The sequence below is a fragment of the Danio rerio genome, chromosome 14, assembly GCF_049306965.1.
Source record: "Danio rerio strain Tuebingen ecotype United States chromosome 14, GRCz12tu, whole genome shotgun sequence".
Lineage (NCBI taxonomy): Eukaryota > Metazoa > Chordata > Actinopteri > Cypriniformes > Danionidae > Danio > Danio rerio.
The window spans coordinates 11990746-12007082 of record NC_133189.1 but is presented as its reverse complement, the minus strand read 5'-3'; the positions used below and the strand labels follow the sequence as shown (position 1 = coordinate 12007082).

Here is a 16337-nt window from a genome sequence, read left to right as displayed (position 1 = left end):
AGTGTAGTGTGTATATAAATGGGATATTAAATAGTTTAAAAAACTGCAAGCAGGAAGTGTGCTTACTGTAATATGTTTCCTATAATACTTTCTTCCTAACACATGGTTCCAGGTATTTAACACATTTTCTATTATGAAAAATTTATAAATAATGAAATGATTCATTTTCTTGAATGGAATGATTCATTTTTCTTTTTTTTTTTTATATTTCCTAAATGATCTTTAACAGAGCAAGGAACTTTTCACAGTATTTCCTATAATCTTATATAGAAAGTCTTATTTTTTTTATTTCGTCAAGAATAACAGCAGTTTTAATTTTTTAAACCATTTTAACATCGACATTATTAGCCCCTTTAAGCAATATTTTTTGATTGTCTACAGAACATAATACAATGATTGGCCTAAATACCGTAACTTGCCTTATTAACCTAGTTAAGATTTTAAATTGCACTTCAGGCTGAATACTAGTATATCCGGAAAATACAAAAATATCCAGTAAATTGTTATGTTCTGTCATCATGGCAAATATAAAAGAAATCAGTTATTATAAACTGTTAGTTATTAAAACTTTTATGTTTAGAAATGTGTTGGGAAAAAATCTTGATTCCGTTAAACAGAAATTGGAAGAAAAAATATAGGAAAATAATTCAGGAGGGCTAATTATTCTGACGTGAACTGTATATTGTTCAACTTTGATAATTTACTTTATTATTGTTTTAATATATATATATATATATATATATATATATATATATATATATATATATATATATGTGTGTGTGTGTGTTTGTGTGTGTGTGTGTGTGTGCGTGTGTGTGTGTGTGTGTTTTATATAAATATATATATAAAACACGGTTGAAGTCAGAATTTTTTAGCCCCCCTTTAAATTTTTGTTTCTTTTTTCAATATTTCCCAAATGATGTTTAACAGAGCAAGCACATTTTTACAGTATGTCTAATATTTTTTTTCTGGAGAAAGTCTTATTTGTTTTATTTCGGCTAGAATAAAAGGAGTGTTTAATTTATTAAAAAACATTTTAAGGTCAAAATTATTAGCCCCTTTAAGCTGTATTTTTTTTTTTTTTTTGATACACTACAGAATAAACCATCGTTATATAATAACTTGCCTAATTACCCTATCCTGCCTATTAACCTTCTTGACCTAGGTAAGCCTTTAAATGTTACTTTTAGCTGTATAAAAGTGTTTTGAAAAAAGATGTAGTAAAATATTATTTACTGTCGTCTTGTCTAAGAAAATAAATCATGAATTAAGTTATTACAAATAATAAGTTTAGAAATGTGTTGAAATAATCTTCTTTCTATTAAACAGAAATTGGAGAAAAAAATAAACAGGGGGGCTAATAATTCTGACATCAATATCTTTTGTAGTACAGTTGATAATTATAACATATCTATACAATAATGACATTTCCATTAACCGTGTTATTAATATGATGCTATATTTTATCTGTTAGTGTATATAAAATCCTGTGCATTTTCTGAGAAGACATGATTATTTGTTACTCCATAATCATAGATTCAGTATATTTTTCAGCATCTATGTGACAGTATAAACGAGTTAATACAGCTTTACTAGGCCCGTAGCCAGCCTGGGGAAAGGGGTAGTTCTTTTTTCTTAAAATGTGGACCTTTTTCAATTTCTATTTAATTATGAGTTTTAAATACTACATTTCAGGAGCAATTAAAGCACTGTTTTTAGCTGGATTAGGTTGTCAGATGGTTATTATAACCACACTTTTTAATGTACCAAAATATTTCCCAAAGATTAAGAATAAAGAAGTTTAAATAACTACTTATTTTAAAATATGAATTCATTATATCATATAACATTAGAAAAAATAGGAATCTGTTAAAGTTTTAAATTAAAAACTGTGGCCTATTGTCATTTATTAGGCAAATAACAAACTGGCCAGCACAATTATTTTTCCTCAGTTACAATTTGGCTATTTAAATAATGAAAAAGATTAAACATAATATCCTAATAATGGGTTGCGGCTGGAAGGGTATCCGCTGCGTAAAACACATGCTGGATAAGTTGGCAGTTCATTCCACTGTGGTGACCCAGATTAATAAAGGGAGTAAGCCCAAAAGAAAATTAATGAATGAATTAACTATAATAATAAAAGAGCTTCATGATTTTTTTAACTCTCTTGTAAAAATGTACATTTGATTGAAAATTTGTGTATAAAAACAATAGACAAATTAGTATTCAAATTCATTTTAATGTGGTTAAAATGCTCTTATACCTTTTTATCTGTCATTTTTTGTTTTAAGAGTATAATGTTCAAGATTTAGAAAAAAATACCATCAAATGTTTTCTCTATTTAAAAACAATTGTAAAAGATGACTTATTTAGGCTACAACCGATTTCTTGCACAGCTGGAGGTTGAATTCATGAAAAATAATAGTTTGCCTTGAACAAAACTGATTAGCTAAAGTCACACCAATGTGATGGTTAACTGAGAATTCAGCTTGGTCTTATAATCGTTTTTGATGGGTTACTTCAACAACCTCACAGCAATTCGTAACTTTTTGATTTAGTGCCTTATTTGTATGAATTCGTACGATCTAATTCGTGCAATTTAGTATGATTTGCTTATCCCCCAATGATGGTTGGGTTTAGGGGTGGGGTTAAGAGCCACGCCTCCTTTTTAAAATCGTAAAGTTTTGTACGACTGAACTCATATGAATTCGAACGAATTAGCCACTAAACTAGCAAAACGTAAAATACTTCCTTTTTCTCGTGAGATCAGGCTGGTAACTTTCACAATTTATGATGATGCAGCAGTCAAAATAGGACAAATGAGCTCATGTAGAGGACAAATTATGGACCTTTGTCATAGAGAGTTGGGTTATAAGAACCCTGCCTGGCTGGCTACAGGCCTTTCTATACATTCTAAGATGGCAATGCACAGATTCAGGCTTAAATTGCTTTATACAATACAAGACAGGCCTAAAAAGAAAAAAGTGAACTGAAATTGAGTTTTGAGGCAATCGTTAGCTTTGATTACAGTGTACAGTGTTTAGCATAAATCTTGTATAAATTATTTAAAAACCACTCATTCAGGTTTAATCCACCATTAAATATTTCAAAGATACATTTCATGATGTGAGTTGGTGTTCATGTGTGAAAATGTGTCTTTGTCATCCTCAAATATGACCATTCTTATTAAAAAAAATGTAAAAGCTGCACATTGAATGATTTTGAGTTAAAAGTTGCCAAACAAATATTGCCAAAAACATTAGTTGCTGCTGTAAAAACCCACCCAGCTCAAATTTTCCAAACTCATTTTCATTTTCGTTTTTCTGAGACTGGGTAATTCTTTTAGTTCTTTTTGTGTCATAGTTTTTTTAGCATGAGTCATTAATCATGAGGATGTAACACGTTTTTGGATATATTTTCAGCACATCTATGACGTTATTGAAGCTGATTCAGATTCCATCTATTAATTACTCCTTTTCCACTGTGATCCTAGCTTCTTAATTTACAAAAATATTGTGGCCTAATTATATATTTGTTATTATAATAGTATTTCATTTAAAATGTTTAGCTGTATTACACATTGTAATTAATATAGTCATTAACTGTATAGACTGTATTACCAATTGTAATTAACCATAAATAATTAATTTAACTGGTGCTGAATAGCACAAGTCATCTATTACTATTCGCAGGGGAAAACCTTTACCAGAATAACAAAATCTAAAAAAACAAAAGGCTAACTGGAAAAACAAACATCTACCAGCTTTTCTAACATTTCCAGATAAGTACTTATACTGTAAGTGTAATTCACTGCAGATTTCAGGTTTTCACCTGAGACAAATACTTTTGGTTAGTAGTAACATTGGAAGATAAATTTAAATAAGATCAAATTCTGGGTCATAGCACTATTTATGATAATCTGTTTCTATATTGGCGGTTTATTCCATTGTGGTGACCCTTGATGAATAAAGGGACTAAACTGAAAGAAAAATTAACAAATGAATGTTTCTATATTGTAATTGCACATGCACAGAGTCCTTGCATAAGCCAGCCAGCACATACCTCCCAGCACAAAGTTGATTTACATAACTGCCCTAATGTAGGATTTATTTTCTGTGAATGTTGATTTAGAATGTTGATGAATTTGAATGAGTTATTTAAAGGTCAATGTTTGCTAAAGGATTAATAATTTGTTGGAGCACTGCTCCCACAGACAAGCCTGTTAGATGTAAATGTAATTATCAGCAAACACTTACATGTAGTTCCTTGCACAATATCATGCTTATCACCTCAAAGCAGTTTTACCATAGAGCATGGTTTGTACTATGAACTAATTATTTGTATACAGTGTTGAGGAATCCTATAATATGCATGCACTGTAAAAAATCCAGCTTTTTTGTAGGTTTAGCAAAAATCAGTAAAAATGTCTGTACCACTACATTTAACATGTTTACTTAACTTAAATCAAAATGTTCTTTATTAGGTTAAAAGGATTAGTTTTGTGAGCAAAATTTGCATCAAAAATCAAATGCTTAAACTATATTTCAGTGGGATGAACCATTTTCTGAGCTAGAATGAGCTGGAAGCTCATAATGGACTGATTACTATAAAGACACCTCATTCACACAGACTCTTTGCTGAGTCTTGTTTTTCATTGTGAAGGATTACATATCATTTTCCCCTGTTTGTCCAGCCTGATCTCACAAGGAAACGTAAGTAGGGGGGGTTGGTGCGGTGGATGGCGGAGGGGTGTCGCAGACTAAAGTGAGCATGGCAGGGGTGTCGTGGACGAAAGTGAAGAGGTTTGGGGAGTTGCAGATGAAAGTGAAAGTGAACAGCAGACGGGGATGAGGGCGGTTGAGGAGGGGGATCGGTAAAATGAGGTGCCGGAACAGATCCGGTGTGTTCCGGCACAAATTAATTCCTGAGTACACAAGAAAAACCACCCTCCTCCCCGTCCGCTGTTCACTTTCACTGTCATCTGCGACTCCCCAACCGTCTTCACTTTCGTCTACAACACCCGTTTTTTTTGTTTTTTTACTGGTTTAACATTTTTTACAGTGCGAGTACAACTGGCATTATAACTTATATCAGTAGCAATGTCGAGACGGCTGTGCACAGACTCAGAGGGCCAGGGGCTTAAGTGGAAAAACAGGGCCTTTCTCATGTTTAAAAAAAACTAAATTGTAAATATATTAACACAATTCTGACTTACCAGTTTATTTAAATTCCCTCACTCTCCCTCGATTGATACATGTTGTTTCAATTAAAAAAAAAAAAATCAACAAAATAATCAGTTCATAGTGACCTGGAGACCACAGTCTTCTTTAGCATTCATCCATTTTTGTCAGAACAGACAAACCGACAAGAAAAAGCAACAATAAACAAAACTAAGCCAGAATGTGCATTTATTCTACTGTATGCCATTAGACATAATTTTCTATGTCTTTACTAGTTTCTAAAGCTGCCTTTCCACTGCACACGACAAGCAACAGAACAGGAGTCATTAATTTTTCTAATGGAGAGTAGTCCAGGAGCTGCATAGAGTTCTGGTCATCTCTGAAAGTGGAAAATTATGATCTGATATGAGCTGCGGATCCATTGAAATACTTGAACTTCTGCTATTATGCTATTATGACCAACCGACCGATTGACCGAGAATTAGTAGTTTTTGTTATTTTTTTACAATTATTATTTTTTAATGCTGCCTTTACAATTATTCCAAATTTGTTGTTCTATATTATTCCTTCTTTTATTTTTAAATTATGTCCGTGAAATTCTAGTATTCATTGATTTATTTATACAAACCATGGTGAACGCACTGAGAGTAAAGGCTCTTGCTTTTGGACTGCTTTAAATTTTTGGACACCCCAAGAATTAGCCTCTCTACCATGGTGCATGACAAAACTGAAAATTCTGTTTAACTACTACTGTCGGGCTATATTCTGACAGTCGTATCATGTGCAGTTGAAAGGTGTCTCAGGTCATTAACTAATACCTGGGGAAATTCTGTGGTGGTATACTTTAATTATTTAGTTTTATCTGTAATGCCTTGTGTCAATAGTAATTACTTTAAAACCTGATTTGCATTGCAATGTGACAATTCTGACATATTCATCTAAATGTAAAGTGTCATTTACATATCGTTAACCTGTGTGCCCATGATATATTGCTAAACTAGCCCACGAGCCTTGAATGTTAACAAGAGAAATAAATTTGATTTGTCTTTTGGATAATTAAATGTAAATTTAAAGCTGTAAAACCACCACAAGACAAACACTACTAGATTAGTTTAACTTCACCTTCGCTTCTGCACTCCCTTTCTATAATAATTGTCTGTTACTCTGTGCTAGCCAGATTTAGCCAAACAAGAAAAGTAGGTAAATAGCAAATGCTGCTGCTGTGTCTCTAGATAATACTCAACCGGGTCTCAACATTGCCCGATCTGACCTTTTTTATTTTCTTAATTTGACAGAGAAATTTGTGTGCAAACTCAAGCACACACACACACACACACACTCTTTAATTAATATATTAATTTCAATATAATACATATATTTTTTAAAGGTTCATTTGTCTATGAAAGCTCAAATCTAGTTGAAACCCTACAAAAACAAATGTGTGTGTTTTGTCTATAGGCAGGTGGAGGACGTGGGACAAGATGAGGTAATTTTCTCTGGGGAGGAGCAGTTCACCCTCATCACAGAGAGCATGTCAATTACTTCTGCAGATGAGGAAAAGCTTCAACTCCTCAACAAAAACACTGAACTTCGTAGACTCAACAAAGAGGTAGAATAAATGGCATTTTTAATACTCAAAGTTCTTCTGATTTATAACCAGTGCTAGCTATAATACTTATAGATTGTAGTCTGTAATTATCCACAGCATAAAACATAAGGCATACAGTATGTTCATTCTGCTGTGGAAACCCCTGAACCCCTAAATCAGGGAGTAAGACAAAGGATAGTGAGTAAGTGTAATCTCTAATGGATTTCATTTAATAATTCAAAAATAAATGAATGAAATCTGAGCTGCCAGACATCTCTGGCAGGTCAGACAGGTCTCCTGGGAACCTATTCAGTGGCCATTTTTAGAACTCAGGTGGCGGCGGCCATTCTAGTGACTCAATCAGCAGAGGCTATTCTTGGGGCTCAGGTGGTGGTGACACAATTTTGGGACTCAGGTGTTCATTCTTGGAACTCAGTAATGTACCTTATAGCATATATTATATACAGTTAGGTCCATAAATATTGGGACGTCTACACATTTCTAACATTGTTGGCTATATACACCAACACAATGGATTTGTAATGAAACAAGCTAGATGCGATTTAAGTGCAGCTTTAGTTTGAGGGCATTTACATCCAATTCAGGTGAACACTGTAGGATTTACAATGGTTTGCATATGTACCTCCCACTTGTTAAGGGTCCAAAATGGGCAATTGGCTTCTAAGCTGTTCCCTGGCCAGGTGTGTGTTATTCCCTTATTATCCCAAATTACAACAAGCAGATAAAAGATCCAGAGTTCATTTTAAGTTTGCTATTTGCATTTGGAATCTGTTACTGTCAAATCTCAAGATGAGATCCAAAGAGCTGTCATAAGTAAAGCAAGCCATCATTAGGACAATAAAGCAAAACAAACTCATCAGAGATATAGCAAAACCATTAGGTATGGACAACACAACTGTTTGGAATATTCCTAAAAAGAAAGAACACACCAGTGAGCTTAGCAGCACCAAAAGACCTGGGGCCTCATGTATCAACGCTGCGTACGCACAAAAACTTTGCGTACGCCAGGTTTCACGCTCAGAATCGCTCACGTTTGGATTTACTAACAATGAACTGAACGTGGGAATGTGCGCAGCTTCACGGCAGCTTTCTGGCAGGCGTACGCACATTTTTTGTGCGTGTCTGTTTTATTTCCATTGGCGACTCCTAGAGACAGTTGTGTTAAATTCCTCTCTACAAAGTGTCTGAGCCTTGCAATGGCAGCTGTATAAGACAGGTTCAGCAGGTATATAAGGTTTCCATACCATACATTTGACCAGCTAAACATTAAAGCACAATTTGCAGCAGTCGCCTGTTTTCCCAATGTAATCTGAGCGATCTACCGCACGCACATTGCTATAAAGACACTATCTGAAGATGAATTTGCATGCGTGAATCAGAAACATTTCCATTCAATAAATGTGCAAATAAAATATAATGCTTATTGATATGAACTTGTTGATGATTCCTACTTGTCTTTCTCGTGATAAATAGTTGGCAAAATCTGATATGTAGCGGGGGAAAAAACAAGAAAGAGTTCATCAATTTATGATCAACAAGCGTCTTACGAGCGCGCCACTGAGACTGTTAAGCGTCCTGCAACATTTTACAGATATAAACCACACTATTTCTTTTTTTAATGCACTCAGTGCGATGTTCAGACCCAACTGTGTTGACCGCATCAGCTAAACTCTCCCACTCTATTTTTTTCTTTTGTTGTTAATTCCGGAGAACAAACTTGCAAATAACACCGCTTTTCTCCGGTCTGCCTCCGAAAGCAGCACCTCCAATTCACATTCTGTTCAAAGTTTCTCTTTTTGCTTGCTTTTGACATTGCTTTTTCGTTGGGTTTTGCCATTAGCATAGTCATTAGCATATTCATACGGGGGAGGAGGCAGGGAGGGGTTTTGTGCTCATGCATGTTGCGCTCAGTTTCACGTTCATTCAGATGTACAAAAGAATATGCGTGAGATTCGGCGTACGCAGTGTTTCATACATCTGAAATTTTTTCTGCGTACGCACATTTACAGCTTTGTACGTACGCAATGTTTTAGTAAGATTTCCACGCAAGTCTTCGTACATGAGGCCCCTGGAAGATCACAGAAACAACTTTGGTGGACGACCAAAGAATTCTTTCCCTGGAGAAGAAAACACCCTTCACAACAGTTGGTCAGATCAAGAACACTCACTAGGAGGTAGGTGTATGTGTGTCAGAGTCAGCAATGAAGAGAAGACTACACCAGAGTGAATGCAGAGTTTACCACAAGATGTAAACCATTGTTGAGCCTCAAAAAACAGGAAGGCCAAATTAGAGTTCTAAAAAAGATTCACCATGCTGGAACAACATCCTATAGACAGATGAAATCAAGATCAACTAGTACGAGAGTGATGGGAAAAGAAGTTTATGGAGAGGGAAAATAACTGCTTATGATCCTAAGCAGTGAAGCATGGTGGTAGTATTGACATGGTGTGGGCATGTATGGCTGTCAATGGAACTGGTTCTCTTGTAATTATTGATGATGTGACGCTGACAAAAGCAGCATAATGTTTTCTAAAGTGTTTCAGGCAATACTTTCTGCTCATATCAAGTCAAATGCTTCAGAACTTATTGGACAGTGCTGCACTGTGCACATAGAGAATAACTCAAAGCATACTGTAAAAGCTACCAAAGAGGTTTTGAAGGGAAAGAAGTGGAATGTTATACAATGGCCAAGTCAATCACCTGATCTAAATCCGATTGAGAATGTATTTCACTTGCTGAAGTCAAAACTGAAGGGAAAATGCCCCAAGAACAAGCAGGAACTGAAGATAGTTGCTGTAGAGACTTGGCAGAGCACCACCAGGAATGAAACGAAGCGCCTGTTGATGTCTATGCATTCCAGACTTAAGGCTGTAATTGTCTGCAAAGGATTTGCAAACAAGTATTAAAAAGTGAAAGTTTGATTATTATTCTTTCCAATTACTTTTGGTTCCTTAACAAGTGGGAGGCAAATGCAAACAGTATGCAAACAGTAATTTCTACAGCGTTCACCTGATTTGGATGTATCAGTATCAGTATGGTATCGTATCAGTGTTCCAATATTTATGGACATAACTCTATGTATATAAATGTATTGTGTATTGTCATACACCCAAAGCACTTTACAATTCTGTGAGAGGGAGATGTAGGAATTTGTGAGGGAATTTGGCCCTACCCCTTACAACCCTATACTTTACAAAAAGTGTGATGATCCATAGGATATTTAATAATCACAGAGAGACAGACCCTCAGTTTAACCTCTCGGCCAAAAAAAAAAAAGGTCCTCACTAACATTATAGTCTTCCCATTATAGTCTACTATACTGAGGCCCTCACAAACCACAGGTTGACTACACCCCTCCTAGGCTCATTATTGTTTTGTGTGTAAGATTTTGCTGTTTGTGAGGATCAAATATCCATACATTTACAGGAAGCAATCCTCCCTGTATGGACAATGGATTAGTAAAAGGGCCAAAAACAATGTGTAAATTGAGTCGGGGCATTTCTGTGTGGGGTATGCATGTTCTTTGTTAACTGGAGGTTCAAAAAGTAGTGTATTCTCAATCCTGGGATGTGGCAAAAAGGGCAACAGCCACATAAAACAAACAACAGAGTAAATGGTGGTTCTCTGGGCTGTGATTAATAAGGGACTAAGCTGAAGGAAATTAAAGTGTTGGGTTAGGGTGCACCAAATACAATGATCTCAATGTAATTATAATACAAATCAAAGGAAAGTCCCCAGATTTATATAAAACCCATTGTGTGTGTGTGTTTGTGTCAGCTGATGAAACTGAACGAGGAGTGGGATCATATCTACCACAGCACAAGTGTGGGCCTCCAGCAGCGTGTGGTGGCCCTTGAGGAGGAAAGCACAGCCCTCAAACAGCTCAACAGTCGACTGCTGCTTAAAGTAGAACACGAGCAGGTACTGTATGTGGGCAGAAACACACTCATGGCACATTAAGTGGGAGTTTAGCATCACTACGTCACTAGACAATATTGTTATAGTTCTTATATTCTTATGTTTCAGTTTACTATATTCTTCTATGTGATGCTGCTTTGACCCAATCTACACTGTAAAAGAACTATACAAATAAAGGTGAATTGGATTGAATTATAAAAATATGGTTATACGGTATTCAAGATTTGAAGTGGATCAAAAAGTTTTTCAAAATTGTTTTAAGACAAAAATGAGTGTTATTCAATAGATTTAGGTCAACTTTAATGAAAGATTTTGATCCACTTTAAATCCTTACTATTCTTTACTAATTATTACACTCGGTCAATGGCTCTGCAAACCCCACAATTTTTCATACAGTATCACCACATTATTAGTATTTATATTAAACCACTTTAAAAGTTGTAAACATTTTGTGAAGCTATTTCTATGTATTAAAAATCAATAAATTGAATATCTACATTTTTTTATAATATTATAAACATTACATCAAAAATAAATTTATATTAATATAAAGTTCTATAAAAATTGTTTTACTGACTAAAATGTTAAATGTTTGATGTTTGTTTGTTGTTTGTTTAGACTTTATTAATCACAATGGGGAATTCAAATCACAGCAGTGCTCCCTATATACAGTAAAATAAAATAAATTACATAAATATACTATAAATCTGTATATATAAATCTGCTTCAAAACAATGTGATTGTTAAATATAAATAAATGTAAAAGATAATTAGGAACATTTCTATAAGTAAATCAGATTTAAAAGTTAGAGTTTAACAGATGTTGAAAGCTGAATAACTTGGTGTCAAGTGCATAAACCCTGGTACTTTGAGAGATCGGAAAAGCAATATGTGTGATGAGTCATCTCCTGGCTGCTTTATTACATCAGGACCGCTGTTTATTTAAAGAAATCCAAAGGTCATAATAGGATGTTTGAAGTAATTAGTTCAGATGATGCTTGGTTGAGAGCCAGGAAAATTAGTCTCTTTTGTTGGCTGTGATTATTTGACAAAAAGAAAGTTCAAAATAGTACCATTTATTTATTTATTTATTTATAGATTATAAATGTCTTTACTTTTACTCACAAACCTTTTTTGTTTTTAAATGAAAGAATAAAGGATGAAAGATAAATAAAAGTAAATATACGTTTAATGGTACTTTAAATGGTACTGTATTGCAGTGTCAACTTAAATATTGTTTCGAACAAAAACAGTTTTGAACTGATACTAATAATAAGTTTTTTGTAAGCACCAGGTCTTCATATTATAATGATTTCTGAAGGATGATGTGACACAGGAATAACTTGAAATTTAAGCTTCATTTAATATGAAAACATGGCTCACGGCCACATTATTAGTTACACCTGTCCAACTGCTTGTTAAAGCAAATTTCTAATCAGCCAATCACATGGCAGCAACTCAATGCATTTAGGCATGTAGACATGGTCAAGATGATCTGCTGTAGTTCAAACCAAGCATCAGAATGGGGAAGAAAGGTTATTTAAGCAACTTTAAATTCAGCATGGTGGTTGTTGCCAGATGGGCTGGTCTGAGTATTTCAGAAACTGCTGATCTACTGGGATTTTCACGCAAAACCACCTTTAGGGTTTACAGAGAATGGCCAGACTGGTTCGAGCTGATAGAAGGGCAACCGTAACTCAAATAACCACTTGTTACAACCGAGGTATGCAGAAGAGCATCTCTGAATGCACAATATGTCAAACCTTGAGGCAGAGGGGTCACAGCAGCAGAAGACTACACCGGGTGCCACTCCTGTCAGCTAAGAACAGGAATCTGAGGCTACAATTTGCACAGACTCACCAAATTTGTACAATAGAAGATTGGAAAAACGTTACCTGGTCTGATGAGTCTCGATTTCTGCTGCGACATTCAGATGATAGAGTCAGAATTTAGCATCAACAACATGAAAGCATGGATCCATCTTGCCTTGTATCAACATTTCAGGCTGGTGGTGGTGGTTTAATGATGTGGGGATATTTTTTTTTTTGCACACTTTGGGCCCATTAGCACCAATTGAGCATCATGTCATCGCCACAGCCTACCTTAGTATTGTTGCTGACTATGTCCAACCCTTTATGAACACAGTGTACCCATCTTCTGATGGTTACTTCCAGCAAGATAACACACCATGTCATAAAGCGCAAATAATCTCAGATTTTTTTGAACATGACAGTGAGTTCATTGTACTCAAATTGCCTACATAGTCACCTTTGGGATTTGGTGAATGCAGATGCAAATTGCCGCAATAGAAACTGCAATCATTTAATAATGATACTATGATTGCTAGTGTTTTGTTTGCTGTAATGTAACACATTTTCATTATTTTTGTATGTGGCTATTTTGTTTTCTCATCACTATGATTTAGATACATATGGACACACTGACATCTGTGTGTTGTATTTGTGTTTGTAGAACAAGAGGGAATATTATGAACAAACACTGATGCAGGAACTGAAGAAGAATCAGCATCTCCAGCAATATATTCGATTGCTGGAGAGCCGATTGCACCAAACAGATTTTAATCAATGGACTAGAGGAACAAAGGTGAGCTTTAAAAACAAAGGTAAACGATTTATATTTTGATATGTGACTATGCTTTACATGAATGTTTTGACTTTTTTCTCCATTGGAAGATTCCAGATATCAGTGAAACCTCAGACTCTAAGCTGCTCCAGCAATCCTCTAAGCCGTCGATGGACGTTCGATCAACTGTGTCTTCGGGCACAAAATCAAGTCTCAAAATGGCTGGCACAGAAATGCAGATCAAGTCTGATTCCACGAGAGAGGTTCAGGATCTTAAAGAACAGCTGGAGGCACTGCGGTGTCAGGTTAATTGACAACATCATAACATTTAATAAAATTACCAAGAGACTTTTAAATAGGCGTACTTTCCTGTAAAGGCTGTTAGATATTACATTGTAGAATATAAATAAATATTCTTATACAATATTTCAAAGTTTTTATTAAAATATTGTTCATATACAAAAAAATGGTAAGAGGTTAAATTTAAAGAGGAAAAACATTGTATATATACATACATACATACATATATATATATATATATATATATATATATATATATATATATATATATATATATATATATATATATATATAAATAAATTTACATGTATATATATATATATATATATATATATATATATATATATATATATATATGTGTGTGTGTGTGTGTGTGTGTGTGTGTGTGTGTGTGTGTGTATGATACCTTAAAAGTACAACAAATGCCATATACATAAATGCATACAAGTATCAATCATCACTTTTTTATGTAGTATTTTATGTATATTATTTCAGTACTTATATTTTCATTTGTAATTTAGATTGAATGTGTGGATAGTGCAAAAAACAACAAGTTGCTTAAATCCTGTAATATTATATTAAGATGTTATTGACAATTTAAAGGTATTATTATGGGAATATAATACTTTTATAAGATAAAATATATAAATAACATTTTATTATAAGATAGTATTGACAATTTAAATAATATTCAAAAATATTCAAATATTATTATGTTTACTTGTTTAAAATCTGTAATGATTCCATTGAAAGCAAAAGTTTTAAAAGCTGAAGTTTGAACTTTTTTATTTAATTATACTATAGGACCTTTATCTTGTTTAAAACCTATAAACTATAAATTAAACATGAAAGAATGTAAAAGTTTACCTGATTAATATATACTTTATTATGAAAATTTTACAAGTGCAGTTAAAGTCAGAATTATTAGCCCCCCTTTGAATTGTTTTTTTCTTTTTTTTATGTTTCCCAAATTATGTTTAACAGAGCAAGGGAATTTTCACAGTATGTCTGATAATATTTTTTCTTCTGGAGAAAGTCTTATTTGTTTTATTTTGGCTAGAATATAAGCAGTTTTAATAAAAAAAAAATGTCAAGGTCAAAATTATTAGCCATTTTAAGCTATATATTTTTTCAATAATCTACAGAACAAACCATCATTATACAATAACTTGCCTAATTACCCTAACCTGCCTAGTTAAATTAATTAACCTAGTTAAGCTTTTTAATGTCACATTAAGCTATATTAAAGTGTCTTGAAATATATCTAGTAAAATATTTTTTACTGTCATCATGGGAAAGATAAAATAAACCAGTTATTAAAAATGAGTTATCAAAACTATTATGCGTAGAGATGTGCTGAAAAAAATATTCTCTCCATTAAACAGAAATTAGGTAAAAAAAAAAAAAAAAAAAAAAAGAGGCGCTAATAAATGAGGGGAGCTAATAATTCTGACTAACTTTATGATATAATGTAAAAAAATATGTTAAATTAATAAAAAGTGAATACAAATAAGTATAATAAAATAGGATTTAAACAAACATTTTATGTATGTATGCATGTATGTATGTAAGTAGGTGTGTATGTATGTATTTATTCTAATGCTTTTTTTTTTTTGTAAAACTACCCAGACAGTTGTATTTGATTGCTGTCATAAAAAGCTTCATAGAACTATAGTTTACAACAAACAAGCAGTAGTTATATTGCCAAACCTCATTTAAATTGTAAAATCTTAGTTGATTTTTACTATTTTTTTCCACAGACTAAAATCTATGAGGCTGATTATAAAACTGAGCAGAAGGACCACGAGCGTATGCTTCAGGAGAATAAGAGACTGCGGCGCAGAGAGGGAGAGATGCGGCAGCAGATGCTGCTATTGCAGGAACAGGTGAGCGCTGAACTGCACTCTACTTCAACCAAAAAGATACACTGTCTGTTTTGGAGTTATACCGCTGGGTGGCACACGTTACTAGATTATAACTTTTCTGTCTGTTGTGAATGTCTTCCACTGGGTGGCGCAGGTTACTAGATTATCTTTATTCTGTCTGTTATAAACATCTTCCACTGGGTGGCACAAGTTACTAGTTAATAGCTATTTTCTGTTTGTAGAGTCCAAAAGTTCACTTAGTTAATAAGGGGGAAATACAATTCCAACTTGTTACAGTAAGGATATTATGAATTATTTACAAAAATGAATCTGCTTTATGAAAGCAAGTAAAGTTGTGAAGTGAAGTTGTATATAATTTGACAGATTTATGTTGCACTGTTCCTCCATAGTCCAAAGACATGCTGTATAGGTGAATTGACTAAGCTAAATTGGCCGTAGTGTGTGAAAGAGTGTGTATGGGTGTTTCCCAGGGTTGTGGCTGGAAAGGCATCCATCCGCTGTTTATAACATATGCTGGATAAGCTAGCAGTTCATTCTGCTGCTGTGACCTCAGATTAATAAAGGCACTAGGCCAAAAAGAATATGAATGGAAGAATATGTTTGTTATGATAAGACATAATTCGGACGTGATACAATTTTTTAAAATTTGTATCGCTTTTAAATTTGTCCAAATTATTTTCAGTGATCTCAACTTGAGGGCCTGCCTGGCAACCCAGTACCCATAAAGTGAGCAAAGGGAACTGTTACACAAAACTGGCACCCCAAATGCTACCCGAACCCACAATCCCTGGCTTAGGTCGCCATCTTAAAAAGGAACAGACGTCATCCATAATAAAAGTACTTCATGAGAATGCTGA

The 16337-nt window shown here is 34.0% G+C and overlaps 1 protein-coding gene across 3 annotated transcripts in view; it reads left to right on the top strand.

Moving 5' to 3' along the window:
* si:ch211-153b23.7 overlaps positions 1–16337 on the top strand; it is a 66511-nt gene that overhangs the window by 47216 nt on the left and 2958 nt on the right. For all 3 annotated transcript variants that reach the window (XM_073922555.1, XM_073922554.1, XM_001344090.9), the window contains 5 exons: positions 6642–6792; positions 10571–10714; positions 13184–13315; positions 13405–13599; positions 15355–15480. In XM_073922555.1, coding sequence (XP_073778656.1) covers positions 6642–6792; positions 10571–10714; positions 13184–13315; positions 13405–13599; positions 15355–15480 — 748 coding nt within the window. The remainder of the gene's footprint in view (positions 1–6641; positions 6793–10570; positions 10715–13183; positions 13316–13404; positions 13600–15354; positions 15481–16337) is intronic.